This window comes from Ilyonectria robusta (genome assembly GCF_021365365.1).
Source record: "Ilyonectria robusta strain PMI_751 chromosome Unknown BGZ61scaffold_21, whole genome shotgun sequence".
Lineage (NCBI taxonomy): Eukaryota > Fungi > Ascomycota > Sordariomycetes > Hypocreales > Nectriaceae > Ilyonectria > Ilyonectria robusta.
The window spans coordinates 21075-41550 of NW_025764455.1; the positions used below are offsets into that span (position 1 = coordinate 21075).

General features: G+C 58.5%; 8 protein-coding genes across 8 annotated transcripts; 5 read left to right on the plus strand and 3 right to left on the minus strand.

The window, feature by feature from the left end:
* The first annotated feature begins 1224 nt into the window (after positions 1-1224).
* Positions 1225-2828, plus strand: BGZ61DRAFT_100973 (mitochondrial carrier domain-containing protein). The gene is made up of 2 exons (XM_046236825.1): positions 1225-1885; positions 1947-2828. Exons 1-2 carry the CDS (start codon positions 1426-1428, stop codon positions 2720-2722), a joined length of 1236 nt encoding a protein of 411 aa, XP_046099480.1. The 5' UTR covers positions 1225-1425; the 3' UTR covers positions 2723-2828.
* A 1219-nt stretch (positions 2829-4047) lies between these two features.
* BGZ61DRAFT_458503 (thioredoxin-like protein) lies at positions 4048-5695 on the plus strand. Its single transcript, XM_046246768.1, has 2 exons — positions 4048-5094; positions 5158-5695. Exons 1-2 carry the CDS (start codon positions 4221-4223, stop codon positions 5472-5474), a joined length of 1191 nt encoding a protein of 396 aa, XP_046099481.1. The 5' UTR covers positions 4048-4220; the 3' UTR covers positions 5475-5695.
* A 493-nt stretch (positions 5696-6188) lies between these two features.
* Positions 6189-6960, plus strand: BGZ61DRAFT_536522 (uncharacterized protein; the record flags this gene model as incomplete). The annotated part of the gene is made up of 3 exons (XM_046254411.1): positions 6189-6242; positions 6381-6880; positions 6936-6960. 3 exons carry the CDS (start codon positions 6189-6191, stop codon positions 6958-6960), a joined length of 579 nt encoding a protein of 192 aa, XP_046099482.1.
* A 210-nt stretch (positions 6961-7170) lies between these two features.
* On the minus strand, positions 7171-8913 carry BGZ61DRAFT_497144 (uncharacterized protein; the record flags this gene model as incomplete). Its single annotated transcript, XM_046251112.1, has 3 exons — positions 7171-7619; positions 8028-8804; positions 8862-8913. The coding sequence occupies 3 exons, from the start codon at positions 8911-8913 to the stop codon at positions 7171-7173; spliced, it is 1278 nt and encodes a 425-aa protein (XP_046099483.1).
* Positions 8914-9706: 793 nt separating this feature from the next.
* On the plus strand, positions 9707-10904 carry BGZ61DRAFT_458509 (N-acetyltransferase complex ARD1 subunit). Its single transcript, XM_046246769.1, has 2 exons — positions 9707-10250; positions 10348-10904. Exons 1-2 carry the CDS (start codon positions 9938-9940, stop codon positions 10710-10712), a joined length of 678 nt encoding a protein of 225 aa, XP_046099484.1. The 5' UTR covers positions 9707-9937; the 3' UTR covers positions 10713-10904.
* Positions 10905-11075: 171 nt separating this feature from the next.
* Positions 11076-13418, minus strand: BGZ61DRAFT_497146 (uncharacterized protein; the record flags this gene model as incomplete). The annotated part of the gene is made up of 1 exon (XM_046251113.1): positions 11076-13418. The coding sequence occupies one exon, from the start codon at positions 13416-13418 to the stop codon at positions 11076-11078; it is 2343 nt and encodes a 780-aa protein (XP_046099485.1).
* A 1182-nt stretch (positions 13419-14600) lies between these two features.
* Positions 14601-16085, minus strand: BGZ61DRAFT_361914 (uncharacterized protein; the record flags this gene model as incomplete). The annotated part of the gene is made up of 3 exons (XM_046241309.1): positions 14601-14697; positions 14760-15923; positions 15988-16085. 3 exons carry the CDS (start codon positions 16083-16085, stop codon positions 14601-14603), a joined length of 1359 nt encoding a protein of 452 aa, XP_046099486.1.
* Positions 16086-18860: 2775 nt separating this feature from the next.
* On the plus strand, positions 18861-20413 carry BGZ61DRAFT_536528 (NLI interacting factor-like phosphatase-domain-containing protein; the record flags this gene model as incomplete). Its single annotated transcript, XM_046254412.1, has 2 exons — positions 18861-20205; positions 20262-20413. The coding sequence occupies 2 exons, from the start codon at positions 18861-18863 to the stop codon at positions 20411-20413; spliced, it is 1497 nt and encodes a 498-aa protein (XP_046099487.1).
* Between the last annotated feature and the right edge of the window lie 63 nt (positions 20414-20476).

The window sequence follows — 20476 nt, forward strand, 5'->3', positions numbered from 1 at the left end:
TGAAATGGTCAGCTCTGGAGTCACAAGCCATCTACTCGGCGTGAGAGTGTCATCCAGCGATCTGCGTCGCATCAACCTCGGGTTGAAGCCTGTGAGAAGACAAACACGAGTCAACATTCCGCCCCGACGTTCCTTTCTTTGCTACAGCAAACCATCCCACGCCTGCCCGGCCGGATAAGCCTGGTCGGTATCACACCTGTGCGTGGACGTGCGTGGGATGGCAGAGATAGACATGCCGCGGACGCACGCGAGACCTGCAGCAGAAGTCGGCTCGATGCACCGCACTGCAACGCAGTTGAGCGCACCTGCGACAGGCGGGCTTATTGTTGGCCTGGTATACGGTATGGATTCGTCGTCAACCCTCTGTAGATCTGTAGATACGGTCCCAAAACACCCAAGAGATGCCGCCTTTTCTAGTGTCGATTAGCACTGCGTCATTTGTCCATGGCCGGGACCGGCTTGTAACGGGCGAAGAGCAGAAAAAAAACACTCCGACTCCTGCATCGCAGATACCAACTCCTACAACGGGCCCACTGCGCTGGCGAGAGCGCTGAGTGCTGGAACCCACATGCTACCAGGTTTTGCGCAGGGGGGGCTCTTCGGCCGTAGGCGCTACACAACATGGTCTAGACGCTACACCCACTCGCTACACTACACCCGCCGGCGTGAATTGGCCCCTCAGCACCCTACGGCCGACGCAAACCCGCTGGCTGCAGCGCTCTAACGCCCACCAACATGGAATCCGCTGGACTCCCTGCCTTACAGCACGTATTAGTAGGCATTCCCACCACCCGCCCGACCCGTCATCGACCCGCTGCCCGCCGCCATTCTTCTAGGAAACTTGGCTTGGTTCCCATCTTCTCTCTCTCCACCATCCCATCCTCCCGCTTCCTCCTCCACGGGCCGCCTCGCTTTCCCCCCGTTTCCTCCCGCCCATCGCGCTCACCGTCTCCGACCGCTCCGGCGCCCAGGCGAATCCCCTCCAGTCTCTGCCCCAGGTCAATGGCCGGCGCCAATCGCTAGGCGGGAACGGTCACGGCGCGCGGGAGCGTCCCCCCGCAGCACCAGTATCGGGCGGCGAGGGCTTCCTATACCGGCACGAGACACCCTCGACGGACGGCTTTTTGGGGGCCGAATCGGCATCGGAATAGGAATTACAGAGGGGGGAAACTTGGCTGCCAAAGGAAAACACGGCCCCGAGAGCGAGGGAGGGAAACGGCTTATCTCGCCCTCGTCGACGGCATCCGCCTGCTCCCCGGCCGGAGCCAGGAAACGGCAGCGAAACCGACGACGCCTCGTTCAGTAATCCTTGTCGAAACGACCCAGCGTCCGCCAAATCCATTCCTACCGAGACGGGACAAGAGTTGAACAAAAGTCGACTACGAGGAAGCGGCCAGAACGACGGGCGAACGAGAGCCAGAGGGAATGTCGTCTCTTGACCAACACTCCCCCGAAGCTTCCCGACCGTCGTCCCCAGAGTATGCTGCATCGCCCTACGGCCTCGCTGCTGCCAACGCCCAAATGCACGACTCCGTAGCAGTGACCCCGCTGCACCGATGGACTCTCCACGCCTCCGACTCGCAGTTCAACGCCCTCGCCGGCGCCATCGGCGGCTTCACCTCGGGCATCGTCACCTGCCCACTCGACGTCATCAAGACCAAGCTGCAGGCGCAGGGCGGCCAAATCTTGGTCGAGAAGGGTCGCCATGTCGGCCACCCCAAGATCTACAACGGCCTAGTCGGCACCGCCAGTGTCATCTGGCGCGAGGAGGGCATCCGCGGGCTGTATCGCGGGTTGGGGCCCATTGTCATGGGATACCTACCGACGTGGGCTGTGTGGTTCACCGTCTACAACAAGAGCAAGGGCTGGCTGGGGGGCTACTATGGTAAGTTGAAAGCGGGAGATGTCGGAGAACCGCCGTTTGCTAATCGTCGTGATGCGCGCAGACAACAACCATGTCATCAACTTCTGGTCCTCCATAATCGCCGGCGCCAGCAGCACGATCGTCACAAACCCGATTTGGGTCATCAAGACCCGGCTCATGTCACAGAGCAACATCCATTCTCGATCCCAAAACGAGTCATTCTTCCCCAAGCCCGGTAGCACCCCCACGGCGCGGCCGACCCTACAAGCGCCATGGCATTACCGGTCAACAATCGACGCTGCCCGCAAGATGTACACATCAGAAGGCATCGCCTCCTTCTATTCCGGCCTGACACCAGCCCTGCTCGGCCTAACACACGTAGCAGTCCAATTCCCGACCTACGAATTCCTCAAGACGTCGTTTACGGGGCAGGGCATGGGTGAGGCGCCTGCCGAGGGCGAGGCGCAATGGGTGGGCATTCTTTCAGCCTCGATTCTCTCCAAGATTCTTGCCAGCAGTGCAACATACCCTCATGAGGTCATTCGGACTCGACTACAAACCCAGCGACGTCCCGTAGCGGGAGAGCAATTCGTCCAGGGAATGGGCGTCACACCCGGCCGTCCTACTCAACGAGTGCCAATAGAGCGCCCCAAGTACAGGGGCGTGGCGAGTACCTTCCGGACGATCCTCCGTGAGGAGGGCTGGAGGGCATTCTACGCCGGACTGGGGACCAACATGATGCGAGCCGTTCCTGCAGCGACCGTCACCATGTTGACATATGAATATGTCATGGGACACCTAAACAAGACGAGGGCCGAGGCACGAATGTTGTTACTTGGAGAAACTCCAGAGCCGTAAATACAGAGGCAGAGTCGAACATGATACACGCAAGATGGTAAACGAGGAGAAGTTTCTGAAGACTATGGGGTTGTACACATTGATTCATACGGAATGGGCTTGGGGGCGGAACAAGGCTGAGATACCCTTGGTCGGCTGTAGGTTTAGACAAATCTTGGTTCAGACGGGCCAGGAATGAATAAAGGGGCCTAGTCAGGTTTCCCTATCAATTCATGCTCGCAACGGCACACACTCACACTCAACGCATACGCAAGCCAGGACATTTTTTCTGTTTACATGTTTTGGGAGAGGGGGGAGTGTTCTGGTTAGGGAATGGGAACATGGGACCATGGGATGCATTGCGGATGACGGGGTGTAGCATATCGTGCTGGTGTAGGTTTTATAGCATGGGGAGTTGGCTGATTTCATCAATTGGTTTCTGAGAATACATTCACAGCCCTATTTGGTACATACGGTAGTCCTCAAGTGACCAACATATGTCATGCAAAGAGGAGACACATGCGGTCGTTGGTAAAGCCTCCTCACAATGCGGATCTCTCGAGTGACACTTGGAACACGCTCTCTACAGCTTGGGTGAAGAATGGCGCAGTGCGAGCCTGGTGATTACCATGTTTCTTCAATTGCATAAATGAGAAAACAAATCGTACAAATTCACGCTTCCCGAGCGCCGTATCCGAAAGGCAAGCGATGCAATGATGAATGTCTATGATGTTGGTATCTCACTGACCCCTTGGCCGCTCTCCCAACTTGTGAGTCCTCTAACACCAGGGTTAGTCCCGGGAACGCGGCGGCAGTTTGTAGTAAGTAATAACACACCGCTTGTTCTCTTGCTGATCGGATAGATGATCTCGTGTATCTTTGATGGGCATGTTGCCCTCTGGTTAGCATCAAAAGCTCACTCCTTCATGGCGCGGTCCAAAACCACGCCACTTATCTCAACTCACGCGAGCAGCACGCAGGCCATTGTAAAGGCGGCCGCGGGGGCCATAAGTTTCTAGACAAGAACACGTCAGCATGCGGAGGCTAACTTAAGAGACTCATTGCAGGTGGCAACTCACCCGAGGATTCATGTTGGCGTCGAGTTATCGGGAGGTTGCTCCGATGCTTGGCAGGTGTTGCGGATGCACCGATACTGCGGTTGACGCCGACGCTGACGCTAAGAAACTGGTGAGTAGGTTGGCAGCAAGCCAAGAGCAAAACGGTGCCGTGACGCGTATGCGCATTGCTGCAATTGATGCATAGCCTTTGCGTAACGGAGAGTTCATGCATCTATCGGTTCGGCGCGAGTCCCCCACAGTCCAAAACGCAGATATCTAAGCGAATGGTGGCCCGCGCGCCGCCCGCTGCCGGAGGGCCCAAGCTCCCGGAAGCTTACCAGAAGCACTCGCGGCTATGATTGGCTCAAGGGTTGTATGCTCCAGTTTCCTAGGTAAGGTACTGGACTATCGGAGAGACGGTTTGCCAAGGTCGGTCAGTGGGAGGTGGGCGGGAAGGTGCCATGGTGCTGGCGCTCTTGGTGCTGGCGCTCTGGTGCCATTGTAGGCAGGTTGCTCCGTCTTGCTGTTGGCTCCTGCGACTGCGACTGCGACGGACAGTCCCCATTTCGTTCTGCGCGTCCGCCCCCCCTTCGTTCTTTCCTCTCGCCCTCCCGCTCTCTCGCTACCTTACTCCCCTCTTCCCAAGCGCCCAACCTCGTCCTTGTTTTTTTCCGCGAGCCCCCTTTTCCCTTTCTCGCCTGCTTCGTCCTTGTCCAGACACTGCGCCCAAGGCTTGCGACAGTCCCGAGTCTGTATCTGAAAGATCCGAACGGCAGAGCGAGCACGTCATCTCCCGTCGCTTTCTGAAGGCCCTGGTCGCATTCGCGTTTCGCATCGCATCGCAGTCGCAATCGGAGTCTCAGTCACAGGCGCATTACATCGCATCGCATCGCAGCGCATACCCTTTCCCCCAAAACAAAACCCTCCACCAATCTCTAATCATGCCCGTCGAGCTGCGCAAGCGCAAGGCCCGCGAGCCTCCCGCGCCCGCGCCTGTGACCAAGAAGGCCGCCCCTAAGGCTACCAAGGCCAAGGCAAAGGCAGCCAAGCCTGCTCCCGCCAAGAAGGTCGTGGAGGAGTCCAAAGAGGATCTGACCGAGGAAGAGAAGGAAGAGCCCAAGAAGGAAGAGCCCAAGAAAGAGGAGCCCAAGAAGGCCGAAGCCAAGAAGGCCGCCAAGTCCGACAAGGTCGAGGTCGGCGACATCATCGACCTGGACACCTTTGGTGGAGAGATCGAGACCAACGATGGCGAGACAACCAGCTTGAAGAAGTTGGTTGACGAGAGCGAGGCTGGTGTCGTCCTCTTCACCTACCCCAAGGCCTCGACTCCCGGCTGTAAGCTTCCCCGTTCAACCGTCTCAGCGTATTGGATGTGTCCGACTAACTCACCATCACCAGGCACCAAGCAGGTCTGCTTCTTCCGCGACTCCTACGAGCCGCTGACTGCCGGCGGCCTCGCCATCTATGGCCTGAGCAAAGACTCGCCCAAGGCCAACACCACTTTCAAGGAGAAGCAGAAGCTTCCCTACCCGCTGCTGTGCGACGCCAAGCAGACGCTGATTACCGCCATCGGACTGAAGAAGGCCCCCAACGGCACCACTCGCGGCGTCTTCGTTGTCAACAAGGAGGGCAAGGTGCTTGTTGCCGAGCCAGGTAGCCCGCAGGGCACTCTTGACAAGGTTGTCGCCCTCGTTGAGGAGCTTGGCAAGAAGTAATGTGACTCGGTATTGAATCCGAGCTGGATGGATATGGGATGGATGCAGAATGAACGGGATGGACGGGATGGATGTAGGTAATGAAGTCGGGCTAGCATCGATTTGTATAGGTTATTCAATGGTGTGTTTTCGTACTTTGATAGCAGGTTCACGTAAGGACAATAGACGGTGTTGGATTTCCACATGATAGTCAAGTGGTCTTCCACATGTGATCATACTCGCTCCTCTGCATCTGCCTCTGTGATCACGTATCTGTATATCATCACTTTGAGGACTTCGTAGGGTTTGTCGCGGTTGCCAATGGCTTACTGGTTGTGAACTATGTATTTTCTTGACCTATTATGCCAACCTATGCTTTCTTTCGAATTGGTTGCTAGCTTCTTAACCCCGCTGATGTGGAGGCCTGTGATGTTGAGCTACACCACGACCAGAAACCTCTAAATACGCTGTGAAGAGAGAATAAAGAAACACAACAATAAGCGGATCAAGCTCGTAAAGGTTATATTCACCAAGGAGCTTGTGTCTTAGAATACAGTGCTCGCGCCAAGTGACCCAGGCAATGATATAGGGTAAGTCGCATGGAAGACGATTCGGCAAAGTATCGGCTAAATGACCCGTCCCAGACTCCGGCCAATAACCACGGCTCCATTTCAACTTGCAAACAGTTCCATCACCCGAACCTCAATCGACGCCGTCACCCGCTATACCGCCAGCATGTCGACGCAAGCGGCAGCCAAAGTCGCCGGTGACGTGGTGAGCATCGCCAAGGTATGCCGCAGCCCCCTTCTACCGACCTCAATGCCTTCCAATGGCTCGCATCCGCCCGCCCGTCGATCCGAATTGCCTCGCCCGTCCGCACTCTAGACAGACCAAGACGCAGTCGCTGACAGATACGCTCTCGCGCAGAAACACACACTCCAGTCCACGGGCATCTGGGAGGTAGTCCGCCGCTTCCTCACCCTCGACCCCAACCGCTCCAATGGCGTGCCGCTCAACCCTCACTTCCGTTACCCGGCTCCCGGCGCCAACGACCCCCTCGAGTACAACGACCCCGTGACGATTCCCGCTGGCGACATCGCCGACAACGCCTACTGGAAGCGCGACCACCGCCGAGCGTACCCCCAGCTCAGCGTCGTCGACCAGGCCCAGTTCGCCTCGCTCCTGAGCGTCGGCAGCGCCGCCGCCCCCAAGGTCGACCTCATCGGCGAGGCTGGTGAGCAGGCCCTCGTGGCTGCCAAGCAGGACGCCGAGACTGGCCTGGCCAAGGCCCTGGAGAAGGCCCCCAAGGATGTGACCAAGGACGTGTTCGTGGATGGTCTGCCGCCCCTGCCCAGCGGCACCAGCCTGGCGTCTGGAAAGTGGGATGTGCACAAGTATGCCATCACGGATACTTCCTATGGCGAGGGGTAAGTTCCCCAATAGATTTGACAGGACGGGAATGCGTGTGCTAACGTATCACAGATATCCTTGCAGGTCGTTCAAGTAAAGGAAGTGTGGAGGAAAGCCATTGTGTATACAAGTGTGAGGTAGTGAGGGTATAGATTTCCCATTGACAATGCAGACGTTCCCTTTTTGTTCACAAAACGAAACCCCAAAACTCCGTCTATGTGCTGTGCCAACACCGCAAGCTAAATATGCCAAGCCGGAATTTGAATGCCCAAAAATCGTTGATCGTTACGCACCCACCGAGAACTGCTCAGGATGTCTCCTTCGCACCACCACCACCCACCATCCGCTCGACAATCTTCGCTTTCCCCAGCGCCCGCTTCACCCGGTCGTCAAAGTCTTGCACCGCCTCATCCGTGTTGGCTGTGGACAGGGTCTCGGGCTCGACGAGGGCGTAGAGGGTGTTGATGTTCTTCTCCAGGCGTGCGTTCTTGGGCAACTGCGGTAGCGTACATGGCTCTTTGGCGGTGGCATCTGCTGCGGCGCCTGGCTGGTGAGGAATGCGGTTTGCCCAGACGATGGCCTTTCCGGCGAGACGGCCGCTCTCGAGGAACTTCTCGAAGCCCTTTTGCATACCGAAGGACCGGCCTTCGATGCGCCCCGCCTGAACGCCGTCTTCGAGGCCCTGTTGGTAGCCCTCCGAATAGAAACGCTCCTCGATGTTGAGGACATCGTCGAGGGGATCGGACGCCATCGTGACTCTTGTTCTAGACCCGAAGCTGGTGACAATAGGGGAACTGGTCTTGGTTTTGCTTGACGGGATGATCAGTTGTGAGCGGCCTGGATGAGTAAGTGAGCGAGAGTGTGAGTGGGCGAAGACGGCAGAATTTGCGTCACCGCCTGGATATGGCGGGGCAGTTGACATGCGCCGGCCGATGGAAACTCACCACTAACACTGAATTCGGTTTACTTGGACAGAGACAACTTATCAGCTCGCTGACCATAGGGTCTGTGAGCGGACTTGCTACACAAAATTGACTCTACAGGTTGTCGCATTCACTCACAATGGCAGGTATGAAATGTGTTTGCTTGTATTTGAAAAAAGCCCTTCTATGGAACGCCGATGTCCGGATCTATCTGACATATGCCCCTTCATCTACTGCATACCAAAGATCATGCCTCCATTGGCGCAGATGACCTGGCCGGTGCACCACGCACTCTCCGGGCCGGCCAGCATGGCGACGATGCCGGCAACCTCCTCGGCCTCACCGGCCCGGCCGCCACTGGTTTTGGCGTCCTCGACGACCTCGGGCGGGTCGATGCCTTCGCGAGCAACCATGAGAGGCGCATTTTGGATAAAGGGCTTGATCAGCTTCTTGAACTCGTCCGTGTTGCGCGAGTACATCTCGGAACGGACGGGGCCCGGGTTGATGGCGTTGACAGTGCAGCGCTCGCTCAGCTCGCGCGCCCAGGTGCGCGTCATGGCCTCGAGGGCCGCCTTGGAGCCGCCGTAGACGCTCTGGCCGACGAAGCCCATGCTGGAACTGACGCTGCTGAGGTTGATGATGCGGCCAGAGCGGTCGGTGGGCAGGTAGGGCACGGCGGCCTGGACGAGCAGCAGCGGGCCGAGAACGTTGACGTCGTAGGTTTTGTGGAAGTCGTCTGGCTTGATGTCGGTGACGTTGTCGTTGAGGGCCACGCCGGCGTTGTTGACGAGGATGTCGATGCGCAGCGGGCTGAAGGCGTTGGTCGCCTGGGCGATGAGGGATGCCGGGCCGGCGACGGTGCTGAGATCGGCCTGGACGGGGACGACCTTGATTGAGTGCTTGGCAGACAGCTCAGCGGCGAGGCTCGCGGTGGAGGCGGCAGAGCTCTCAGAGGTGTAGGCGAGGAGGAGGTTCGCGCCGCGGGCAGCGAGCGTCTTAGTGATGGCCAAGCCAATGCCTATGGAGAAGTTAGGGTTGGGAATGGCAGGACAAGCTATGCTTTCGGGATGTTTACCTCTTGAGGCACCGGTGACAAGGGCCAGCTTGCCCGTCAAAGGAAGAGCCATTGCGAGAGCCTGGAAGGTTGGGAGGGGAGTTTGGAGTTGGAGGAGCAAGTTGAATAACTTTAGCCGGCGGTGTCGTGGTGATGGGATCGAGCTACACGGCACAGAGCAGGTCAAAGCACGGAAGCAAGAGAACTATAACGTTTCAACGTCCGAGACACGAGGAATTGGAACATGGTGGCCCTTTATATACCACCGACAGACAACCCGCGAACTCGCGAACCCACAATGCACACTGCGCAATCTTTCTCCCTCGTCCTCCCCGCCGGCGAGAAACTGTCAAACCGCAACCACAATTCCCCAAAACGCACAAGGCGAACGAAGCCAAACCCCACCCGCGGCCGGCCGCCGGTTGCGCACCAATCGTGGCCAGCGCCGTGCGGACCTTGTGCCCATCTAGCCCGGGCGTCCTCCGCAGCGCGTGGCGGCTGGCGTTGGAGCTGAGAGGCGCGGCTGTGTGAGGGTGAGGATGGGTTCCATTTCTTCCGCCAGAGGTCATTTCCTATTCGAGGTCAGGTGGCCGTTTTGTCTGCAGCAGGCCGGCAGTTTTTAGTCGAGGGGGGGGGATTTTATCCACTGTAACTAGGTACCTATCCACTGTAACTATCCACTGTAACGTAGCGAGTAGCGAGCCCTGGACAGCGCTGCGCGGGGCGGGGGAAGGGACCTGGAGGGGAAACGGTGTACAAGGCTCCGGCGGGGTGACGCCCGAACGCCGATGCTGGACCGTCGTCGCCTGTAAGTTTGGCCCCCGCCGCAGTTTACAGCGAGGTTGTAGTGGGGTTAACTTAGGTCTCCTCAGTGCAGGCCACGAAAAACTGGACCCCGATTGACAGGCCTCGACGCCTTGCTTCACACCAGTTGGCTTGAGCCTCAATCTATCCCATCCTCCAAAGCAGATCCCGAACCTCCACCTCCTGCAACGCCGAGACGCCTTCGACGCCCGCCTGTACGACCTCCGGAAATCCCCACTCCTCCTCATCCGTCGTTCTCTTGCTCTCGCTCCCGCCGAGCCCCCGACGCAGCCATGGATATCCGCCTCCTCACCAACGCCGACCTGCCCCTCATCCAGCACGCCAACCTCGAGAACCTGCCCGAGAACTACTTCCTCAAGTACTACCTCTACCACTCCCTCTCGTGGCCGCAGCTCAGCTACGTGGCCGTCGACGTCTCCCGCCCCAAGAAGAACCCTTACGAATATCCCAAGATCGTCGGCTATGTGCTCGCCAAGATGGAGGAGGAGCCCTCCGACGGCATTCCCCACGGCCACATCACCAGTCTGAGTGTCATGCGCACCCACCGTCGTCTGGGCATTGCCGAGAAGCTCATGCGACAGAGCCGTATGTTTTATCTTGTCCCTGTCCGACTTCCGGCGTTGCTTCACCCCGGCCCTCGAGACCACTATTTCGACGTCTAAAGCTGACCCATCGTGACTAGAGCTTGCCATGGTTGAGACCTTTGGTGCCAAGTATGTCTCCCTGCACGTCCGTGTCTCCAATGCCGCCGCCCGCCACCTGTACGAGGACACCCTGCGCTTCAAGAACGAGAAGACCGAGGCCAAGTACTACGCCGACGGCGAGGACGCCTTCTGCATGCGCCTCGACCTCGATGGCATCCGCGCTCAAGTCAACGAGGCCATTGCCGCCGAAGAAGCTGCTACCGCCGAGGCTGTTGACGAGGGCGAGCCCGTGGGCGAGGTCGGTCGCGACCCCGAGGCCGACAAGAAGAAGGAGATCAAGGTCGCCGTGGGAAGGGGTCTGGGTGTTGGCGCCCTTGTGGAAAAGGACGAGTCCAAGCACTGAGGCAGAGACTGACCGAAGCGAAAAAATAAAGCAACGTGAGGTTAGACGAAGGCGAGGTGCATCTGCCGGGACGGGGATACTGTATATATATATATGGATAGACAAAATATTTGACGGCTGGGTGAAGCATCTCACGACCGAGCATGTATTCACGAGGATAATGAGAAAGATGATATATCCTTGAGACGCAAAGCGCCTTTCTTTTTTTGTATTTTCGTAAGTGGTTTACTAGCATTATACATTCCTCGTCATCATAAGACAGCCATATCCAGGCCCATTACCTCAACTCCCAAGCCTAGTGTACATACAGAAAGTTTGAAATAAACGCAGGAAAATCTCTCATCCAGGAGAAAATAAAACTGATCAAGTATGGCCTTCACTGGCCAACTCCCTCGCGTACGTCTCGTCTGCCTCCACCCTCAAGGTCTCTAACGTCCCCAGCAGCGACTCGAGCTCCTTCTCGACGGCGCGGCGCTCCCCGTCCGACACGCCCTTGTCCGTCATGTTGGCCTTTTTGGATTCGATTTCTGTTTCCAGGCCGGCAACCGTTCGGTACTTTTCCGCGGATGCCGGACCCGGGGGCGGAAGGTCGCCGTCGTCCAGACCGTCCTCTTGTCTGGCATCGTCCTGTCTGGCGTCCTCGGGCCAGGAGCCGGGGAAGCGTCCGCCGTGCCCGAAACCGGGCCCGTGTCCCCAGTTGTGCCCGTGTCCGTGGTGGTTTCTGCCCCTGAAAGACCGGCCGCCATCGAAGAAGCCTCCTCGTCCTAGCGGTCCGTTCGGTCCAAGGGGGCCGTTGGGACCAAGAGGACCATTGGGACCGAGAGGACCGCTGGGACCGAGAGGACCGTTGGGACCGAGAGGGCCATTGGGACCTAGGGGAGCGCTGTCGCCGGGAGGACCGAATGGGGCCTGGCGCCCAAAGAAGCCGTGTCGGTTGAAGGAGGAATCATGGCATCCACGCCCACGACTCTCTCCCCGGCCCCGGTGACACCCTGACATACCGAAGGGAGGCGGCCCGGGGACTGAAGGAACATGTACATGAGGTCCAGGTCCCGGAGGTACTGGTGGATGAGGTGGTCCGCCACGTCCGTGACGAAGATCTCTCTGGGCCTTCTTCATCTCCTTCTTCTGCTGTCTCCTCTCCCGTCGTTCCGCCTTTCTCCTCTTCCGGCGATCCTTCCTGCGCTCTTTCCGGTCCTTTCTCTGCTGCTTCTTCACCGCCCGCCACTGCTGCGACAGCGCCTTGATCTGGGCGCGCAGCATGGCGCGGTCGACGTCGCCGAGGTTAAGCGAGGTCTGCGACTTGCTGGCCTTGATCTCGCTGCGGAGCTGCTTGATGTCGGCCTTTGTGCGCATCTCGGTCGGCCGCGTCGTCCATGCCTGGAGTCGCTCGACGTACACGGGCAGCTGCTGGTCGCGCAGGTCGTCGTAGTCGGGCAGCGAGCCGATGGAGGACTCGGAGTTGGAGGAGGCGGAGGAGGAGTTGGAGGAGGCGGAGGCGGAGCGGGAGCGGGGGCCGTCTGGGTGGGGCCATGCGGAGCGGCCGCGGTCCGGGCACCACGGGACACCCGGGGCGGGCGGAGGATAGTGCTGAGGGCGGCCGAATGGTGGACCGCCGCGAGCTGGAGGTCCTCTGACGCCGCCGCCGTGGCCGTCCATGCGGATGCCGTTATTATCCATGACTAAATTGCCGATCCGGAGACCATTGGTGTCGGCGACGAAGCTATCTCCCCACCGGAGGCTGTCGTTGTCGATTCTGAAGCCGCCAAAGGCTCCTCGCCAGCCAGGTCCTCTCTGCTGCTGCTGCTGCTGCTGCTGCTGTTGTTGCTGTTGCTGTTGTTGCTGCTGTTGCTGTTGTTGCTGCTGTTGCTGCTGTTGTTGCTGCTGTTGCTGCGGTGTCCCACCCTCTCTCGACCAAGATCCCGCTGCGGCGGCAGAAGGACCGTCAAACGCCGAATCCCAGGCACCAGGCATCCGGGCTTGGTCAACCATGGGCTCGAGCTGCACGCGGGTGCCCCTGGGGCCGAAAAAGCCGTCGTTCCACTGCTGCACTGTGGCCTCGACCTCGACGCGCCGGCGCATCGCCTCGATGGGATCGACAGTCTGTTCGGCAGCGCGGCCGGACTTGACGCTCCCATCGGTGGGGGTCTTTCCCCCGCGGAGGTTACTGTTGTCCTCGGACTTGGCCTTCTCGCCGAGGAGGGCTTCGTTGCTCTCGGTGTCGTGGTGCGGGATCAGGAAGTTGACAAATGTTGCCCAGTCTTGGGCGGTGATGTCACGGTTGGCCCAGTCGGCCGGGTAGGGCAGATCATCTGGCTTGGAGCCGGGCTGCACGACTACCCTGTGGACGAGTGGCTCACTGAGCCGCGGCGAGGCGGCCAGAGCAGGCCGGCCATCGAAATAGTAGGCGGCGCTGGGAGAGGGCGGTATCGCTAGTATGTTTGCATTGGAGGATGTGCGCGGGGTGAGGGGCGGAGTGAAGATGACGGGGTCGCCAGTGGACGACGACGAGATGCGGGAGGCGGCGTCGTCGGCGGGGCCGGGCACGGTCGATGGGGGGCCGGAGGTGGAGTGCTGCGACCGGGCGCCGGGCGACGCGGTGGAGTAGATGTCCGTCTCGGAGTAGGGCGGCGGGGCGTCGTCAACGTTGACGCGCAGGTGTGAACTCGAGATGCTGGCGTTGGCGTTGGGAGCGGAGTCGCCCATGGCGGATGGCGGACTTGTCATGATGGAACGCTGAGGGTCGGGGCTGGTGTTGAGGGAGGAATCCCAGGTCAGGAGCTCATGGGGGGAGAATGCAGTCGTGGGACAACGGTATATAGGGCGGCGAGAAGTGGAAAAGTCGAAAAGCCTCACGTCACCGGCGGGTGGGAGAATGTGTGGAAGAAGGATTCGGAACCAAGCTCAACCTCGCATCTGGGTGGGATGATTTATTTAAGCCAGCATCCCAGCTCGGCTGCCACAACAAGAAGTGTCTACCTAAAAGATGCGGGCGGACTAGACGGAGCAACAGTCGACACGACCAATCCCAGCCCATGGCTCCAAACGGCAAGGTGGCGTGCCAGGTTGCGCATCCGAGCCCCCTCTGCGATTACATGATTCCCGCCTCCCCCAGAATCAAGCCTCGTCCCGCTGTGAGTCCGCTATGATTTGCGACCCATGCGCGCCACGGATCGTTGCGCAGTGGCCACGCAACTCGCATTCGCACCCGACAGCCCTATGACTCGACCCCCGCCCAATCGCCCGCTAGCTGCTGACGCGGCCAACCCGCGAGGCCGCCTGGAGGGCTGATCGCCTATGCCGGGGATCCGAGAGCGAATTGATTGATGGGCCCTTGAGCCCTTGAGCTTGCACTTTAAACTGCACAGTATTGTTCACCGCACCATCGCATCGACGCTTGGCAACGTCCTGGGTTGGCAAGCAGTCGACGAAGCATGGCGTGGCGATTCGCGGCCCCCATCTGGCCTTTCTACACCGTCAGCTCTGGCGCCGTGGGAGTTGCATTCGCGTTGGAGTTGTTGCGTGCTGCGCCTTGGGACCTCGGACTTCCGGCTTGCATGGGTCATGTCGTCACGGCCAAGCCCTAGGCAGACATTTAATCAACTGCCCTGCCGGGTGTCAAGGCTGAACTAAGCTTAATCGTCTCACTGTCATGGGCTAGACCGCACCAACCACCTGTAACCCACCAACACCAACCCATTCCACGGCAACAACATCGTGAGATTCACTTTCAAGACGGGTCAAGCATCAAATGCGAAAATCAACACCTCACCCTCGCTCATGAAACATCACCAAACAGACTGTACAGCTCATCTGTCTTCGACGCTCTTTTCCTTTTTTGAACCGTCTAATACTCCTACAGGCGTCCCCGCCACTCATCCCACTCCATCACCGCTCTCCCTCATTCCAGAGGTGAAAGTCGACGTCTTCCTGTTTGTAGTGATCCGCAATCAGGCTTGACAGATGATCGCTTGAGTGCGTGCCCCTAGAAAGTCCCATGTTAGTCTTGGTCTTCATAGCAGAAATGTGACGATATGAGCAACTCACAGGTTGGTAATGTATGTGTCAATAAGCTCGGGGGGGACCATCTCGGTGATGGCGCTGCGGATTTCCACCCCGCTCACCATGGCACCGTCCTCAAACCCGACAAAACTCGACGAGTCTCCCCACTCGATCAAAGACTCTTCGTTGAATGGGTTCTCGGGGCTCAGCTTGTACACGCCACTCAGCACAATGACCGCATTGCCCTGCTCCTTGGCCGCCCTGGCTACGGCTGCTGCACCGGCATCCGCCACGACACCTCCATTGGCGACAACTGCCCGCGCACCAATGATGACCTTGTCCACCCGCGACATGTATGCCATGAGCCCTCCGTTCATGATGTTGATTACTGTGATGCCAGCCGCCGTGAGCTTCTTTCTAAATGAGGCATGCTGGACTTCGGACGTCTGTTTTCGAGGGGGCTCGGTAGCTATCAAGACGGTAAACCGTCGCTTCAGGGCGGCACGGAGGATGAACCGCTCCACGGTGGGGGACGGCTGGTGGATGAGAACGTAGTCTCCAGGGTGAATCTGAACCTCAGCCAACGCCGCAATCTGGTCATCCACCTGGCTAATCTCATCCTTGATCTCCTCAATACCGTCAATCACCTCGGATCTTAGGGAGTGCACCTGGGCAGAGTGTCCCCGCCATGAGGGTGTCGACGTCCCCGAATTGCCAAAGGGAGCTCCAAGGAGGTTTCCCTCGCCGTCGTTGGGCGATGACACCGAAAGGAGGTGAAAAAGGGTCTTGGGAACATTGACGGAGCTGTATGAGGATAGCCCCGTTGGCCGACTCTGCAGTGGCTTTGGGCTGTTGGAGACTTGGTCGCTGACGTTGTCATGGTGCTTTGTAGGCGTCGAGGTTGGCCATTTTGGGTCGGGGTGGACGGTATCGGTTGGGGTCATCTGAGCTTCACTGGGTGTCTCGCTGGCGCCCTCGTTTCTATCTTCGGCGGCTTCATCGCGAATAAGGCCCAAGACTCTCCGCACAATGTTGGCAATGACGAGCTCCTTGGGTTGGGCCTCGACAAGGCGGCGGCCGATGCGGGAGACGTTGTCGATAAGGCCGTCTACGTCATGCCATCTGGAGCGGGCAACAACCTGGAGGAGGATGTGGGCAGTTGCTACGGCGCAGGGTTCGGAGCCCTTGATCTGGCGTCGCTTGAGGAGGCTATCGATGCAAGGTTAACCACACGACCACACTAAGGATTGGTGGATTTGAGGAAACCACTCACGAGATGAGGCTCTCGACAGAGGCGTCCAATTGTTGACCCTTGAGAGTTTTCAGGTACTTTTCGAGGTCGGGCGCAAAGCCCGTGGGGTGGGAGACCATCTCGGGAGCTGCCTACGAAGTCGTCGTCCGCTGGTGCAAGCCGATGTTGTGCGGGACGTCGTTTCGCGGGGTGTGGGAGGGGTTGCACAGATCGGCCAAGAATGCGTGGGGGGACGATTTCCTGTTGAAGAAGCGAATCCTTGTTGCGACGAGGTTGATAATAACAGGTAGGCGGTCGTCGGGGCGCAGAGGGTTTCGTGGGGGGCTTGTTGGGGAGAGAATGCGCTGTGAAGCTGCTGTGTCGATGGTCTCGAAATCGGTGACTCAATCGCACCGTCGGGGCCTTTTTTTTGCGCGAGGCTACGATCACCTGCCGTCACGGTTGGGGCTGCCAGGGAAAGTGCAAGGGCCTACCCGCACCGCGCCCGGCGAATGGGGAAAGTGTGGGGGCAGCCACAGCCTTCCAGGTCCCCCTCAGTGAAAGAATTCATGGCTGCGGTGGGAGGCGCCATGCTGCGGCATGCGTCTAGAACGGGGTCTTGAGGCTTGCGAAGGCGATAATAAAAAGGAAATAAAAAGGAATATTGGTATTCATAAATGATATTTCTTTTTGCTTCTGTGTTGGGTATCAATGCCTTGCTGTGCTGGCAGGGCTTGCTTCGGCATATGTGCGCTCTGTTGGCCACTTAGCCACTTAGCTTGGCTTTGTACGAAGCAATGGTTGTGGTTTGTCCAGAATAGTTGACAGAGGCTGGCTACCCCGCCGCTGAAATCCATCAACTCCGCCATCATCGATTGCTGAGAGAACACGTTGATATCGAGATTCGCACAGCCTGATTACAGGAATTAATGTGCCGAGTGAAGTCTCGATAATCTTTGCTCACCGACATGTCTGCTTTGAATCTCGGTCAGAATTGGCGTCGCCTTTGACGCTTTCATAGGTAGATGCAAGAGCCCGGTGAACAACCCGCCGCTGCCGCGATACTTATCCTCTTGCCCTTGTCGTCGGTGTCGACTATGAATCGCTTCCACTGCCCAAAGAGGGAATTATTACACGGACACGACTCCGTCGGCGGAATTTACCCCCAGCGGCATCTTCGGGAGGAAGACGATGGACATATGATACGAAAACGAGCAGGACAGGAAACCATTGAACCATTGAACCATTGAACCCACGTGGTATGCGACCAAGCTGCAACTAGGCGGTTGTCGTCCCAAGTAGGAACGCCTAACTCAAGGCCCATGTCGTCGCGATGGCGCACCTCGGACCTTCTTGGGTTTGGGGTGGGAATGGGTGAGAAAGATAGGCGGCCCAAGACCCTATTAAGACCCATGGCAGTTCAACGCCGAGGCGGGAAACCCCACTGGATGCCGCGATTACGTAGTTGTAGCGCGTCGAAGGCCGCCCGCTAAACTCCCCGAGCATTCTCCCCACCAAGAAACGAGCAGAAGCATGCATCCGGTGAGGCCAGGTCATTCTCCAGAGGCGAGCGAGGTAATGGGGGAGTCAATAGAGGCCCTGCGATAGGCCTGGCAGGCCGACGCCACAGCGGCACCCCTCCGCGGGTCACTGACGGGCGTCTGGTGCATCAGGGCCTCACTATTGGCGCTCCGCAGGCATGTACCTAGCCCAGCCCGTATGACGACGGCCATTCCCATCTGCCACCTGCCACCGGATGGCGTCCACGGGAGTGACTGGACGGCCAGAGATACCGCGATTCCGAACTCAATGCCGAGCCCTACCTAACTAGCAGCACGGCCGTCCGTCAGTCAGGCTGCCCTGTTGATTTTTCCCCCTTCCATTTCCTTCTCGGCACCTGATGGAAGGGATCCCCAACACGTGAAGGTCGCCTCAACCACCCTCGGGCCTCTGTCTCTGTCCACTCAGGCCCCCGGTCGCCGTGGTTGTAACTTGTAACTTGTATCTTTGTCTGTTCGTCCAGGTTCCGTTTTCCGTCCACGGGTCCTCCGTCACCCCTCGAACCACTGTGCGCCCTCTGTCCTTCCTGCGCCGCCGCCCAAGACGCCAACCAACTCTGTCGCTTTCTCACCCGTCACCCTCGCTCGCTCAGACACACACTCGCTTCTTCCGTCGCTGCGTGGCGCCGTTCTTCCCACCCTCCATCCCCTCCGTCTTCTTTTTCCCTTTTCCCTCTTCCCCCTTCCCCTTCTCAACGTTCCCCTCCCATCTTGGCCCTTTTTTGCGCCGCAGCAGGCCTTCAGCGTCCTAGAGCCTAGAGCCTAGAGCGACCTGCTTCCCACTAAGCGTTTTTTGGGGGCTTAGTCCGCCAACAAGGTTCGAGGTCCTCGGCTGGACGCCACAAATTCAACAACCTCAGGCGCCTCTCTCCCGCCCGGAACTCTGGAACTCTGGCACCTTGGATTCGTCGTCCTCTTCCCTTTGCTACCCGCTCCACACGCCCACACGCCCACTCGTCCACACGTACTCCGTCCATCATCCGTACATGGCGATCGCTGCTCCTTCACTCCTGACCCTGTCCCTGACCTGACCCTGATCCCGATCCTCATCTGTCCGCAAGCTGCTTTGCGCCCCGGAGGAACCCTCGATGCTACCCCGTTGACACTCGTTTCCCTTCCGTCTCGCCGTCTCGCCGTCCCGCCGTCCGCTTCAGGTACTGTGCGAGCTCTCGAAAGGCCATCTGTTGGCCCGCGCATTGCCCATCGCCGACGACCCGCGCCTCGCTTCCTCCCTGTCATCTCCCATCTTCCCTGCTCCTGCTCTATTTTTGACCTTCTTGACCCTTTTGACCTCCTTCTCCCTCAACGCCCATCGCATCCTCCCCCGTGCCTCATGGCTTGCTCGGCTCCGTCACGATGAACTCCCTCAACATCATCACGGCCCGCGTCTCGCCTCCCTCAAGCCCCGCCCAGTCGCGATCCAATAGTATAGGTTCCATTGGCATCGGCATTGCCCCCGAAGACCACTCCCACGATCAATCCGACGATAGGCAACCCGCCCATGGCACCGAGACCTTCCCCGATGACACCTTTGACGAGTCGCGCTTCGATACGGAAAAGCCCCACGCCCGCGAAGACACTCCTTTGCTAGGAGGCGAGCCCGACAAACGAAGCAGCTGGTGGCATGCACTGCCCCGGGGGATCGCATCGAGCCTTATCAGCTCCATTCGCTGGGTTTTTGCGACTCTGGCCTCTCCAGGTGTCTATCTCATCGCCTGCTTCTACGACGAGAATGGCTTCTTCGCGCCCTTCTCACAGCTTGGAAAGCTGTTTGGGATCCACAAGGGCACTGGTGCCAAGAAGTCCTTGGACGAGCCCTACCCGGCTACTGAGAAGCAGGGCTACGGGCGCACATCGGGATATCGAAGTTTGTCACCAAGGGCCGCCGTCTCGTCAGGTTCATCGTCATCAGGTCTGTCCTCGGAATCCGAATCAGAAGAGTCCCGGTCAGGTAGCCTAGGTCGGCATACCCGGTCCAAGTCGTTGCAACCCACGGAGGAAACCTCACCCGCCCGGAGGTCAATTAGGATCAAGCTCAGCAGCGACGAGGCTCTGAGGCAACGAAAGCACAGGAAGACGCAGTCTGCCGTCGCGCGGACGAAAGCTAGTGAACTGGCCAGCGGAGACATCTCATCACTCTCATCACACCTCAAATCACCCACCTCTCCCATCACGGCCCTCACAAAATACCCCAAGACCCCGGCGCCTCCCCAACCCCTTATACCCCGGAGGCAGCCATCGTACCTTAATATTGAAATACCGAAGAATCAACAGAAGACATTGATCCTGGACCTGGATGAGACGCTGATTCACAGCATGTCTAAAGGAGGCCGGATGAGCACAGGACACATGGTTGAGGTGCGCCTGAATACGACATACGTGGGGGTTGGTGGGCAGACGTCTATTGGACCGCAGCACCCCATACTGTATTGGGTCAACAAGCGACCTTATTGCGACGAGTTCCTGCGGCGGGTGTGCAAGTGGTACAACCTGGTCGTCTTCACAGCGTCGGTACAAGAGTACGCAGACCCAGTCATTGACTGGCTGGAGCAAGAGAGGAAGTTCTTCTCGGCTCGATACTACCGACAGCACTGCACGTTCCGGCAAGGTGCATTCATCAAGGACTTGAGCGCTGTCGAGTCTGACTTGAGCAAGGTGATGATTCTGGACAATAGTCCGTTGAGCTACCTCTTTCACCAAGGTAAGGCCTGGTCCCTGAGATGTGGGGGTATGGCAGGAGACTGACATGAGATTCAGACAATGCGATTCCGATTCAAGGCTGGATCAACGACCCGACGGATAACGACCTGATGCACCTAGTACCCCTGTTAGAAGGCCTACAATATGTGCATGATGTACGGGCACTGCTGGCACTGCGCGGCGGCGAGGACGGACAGCACATGGCATAGAATACATGACCTCGGGAGGAATCCCTCATGATGGGCGTTGAATTTCACTGGCACGTGGGGAAA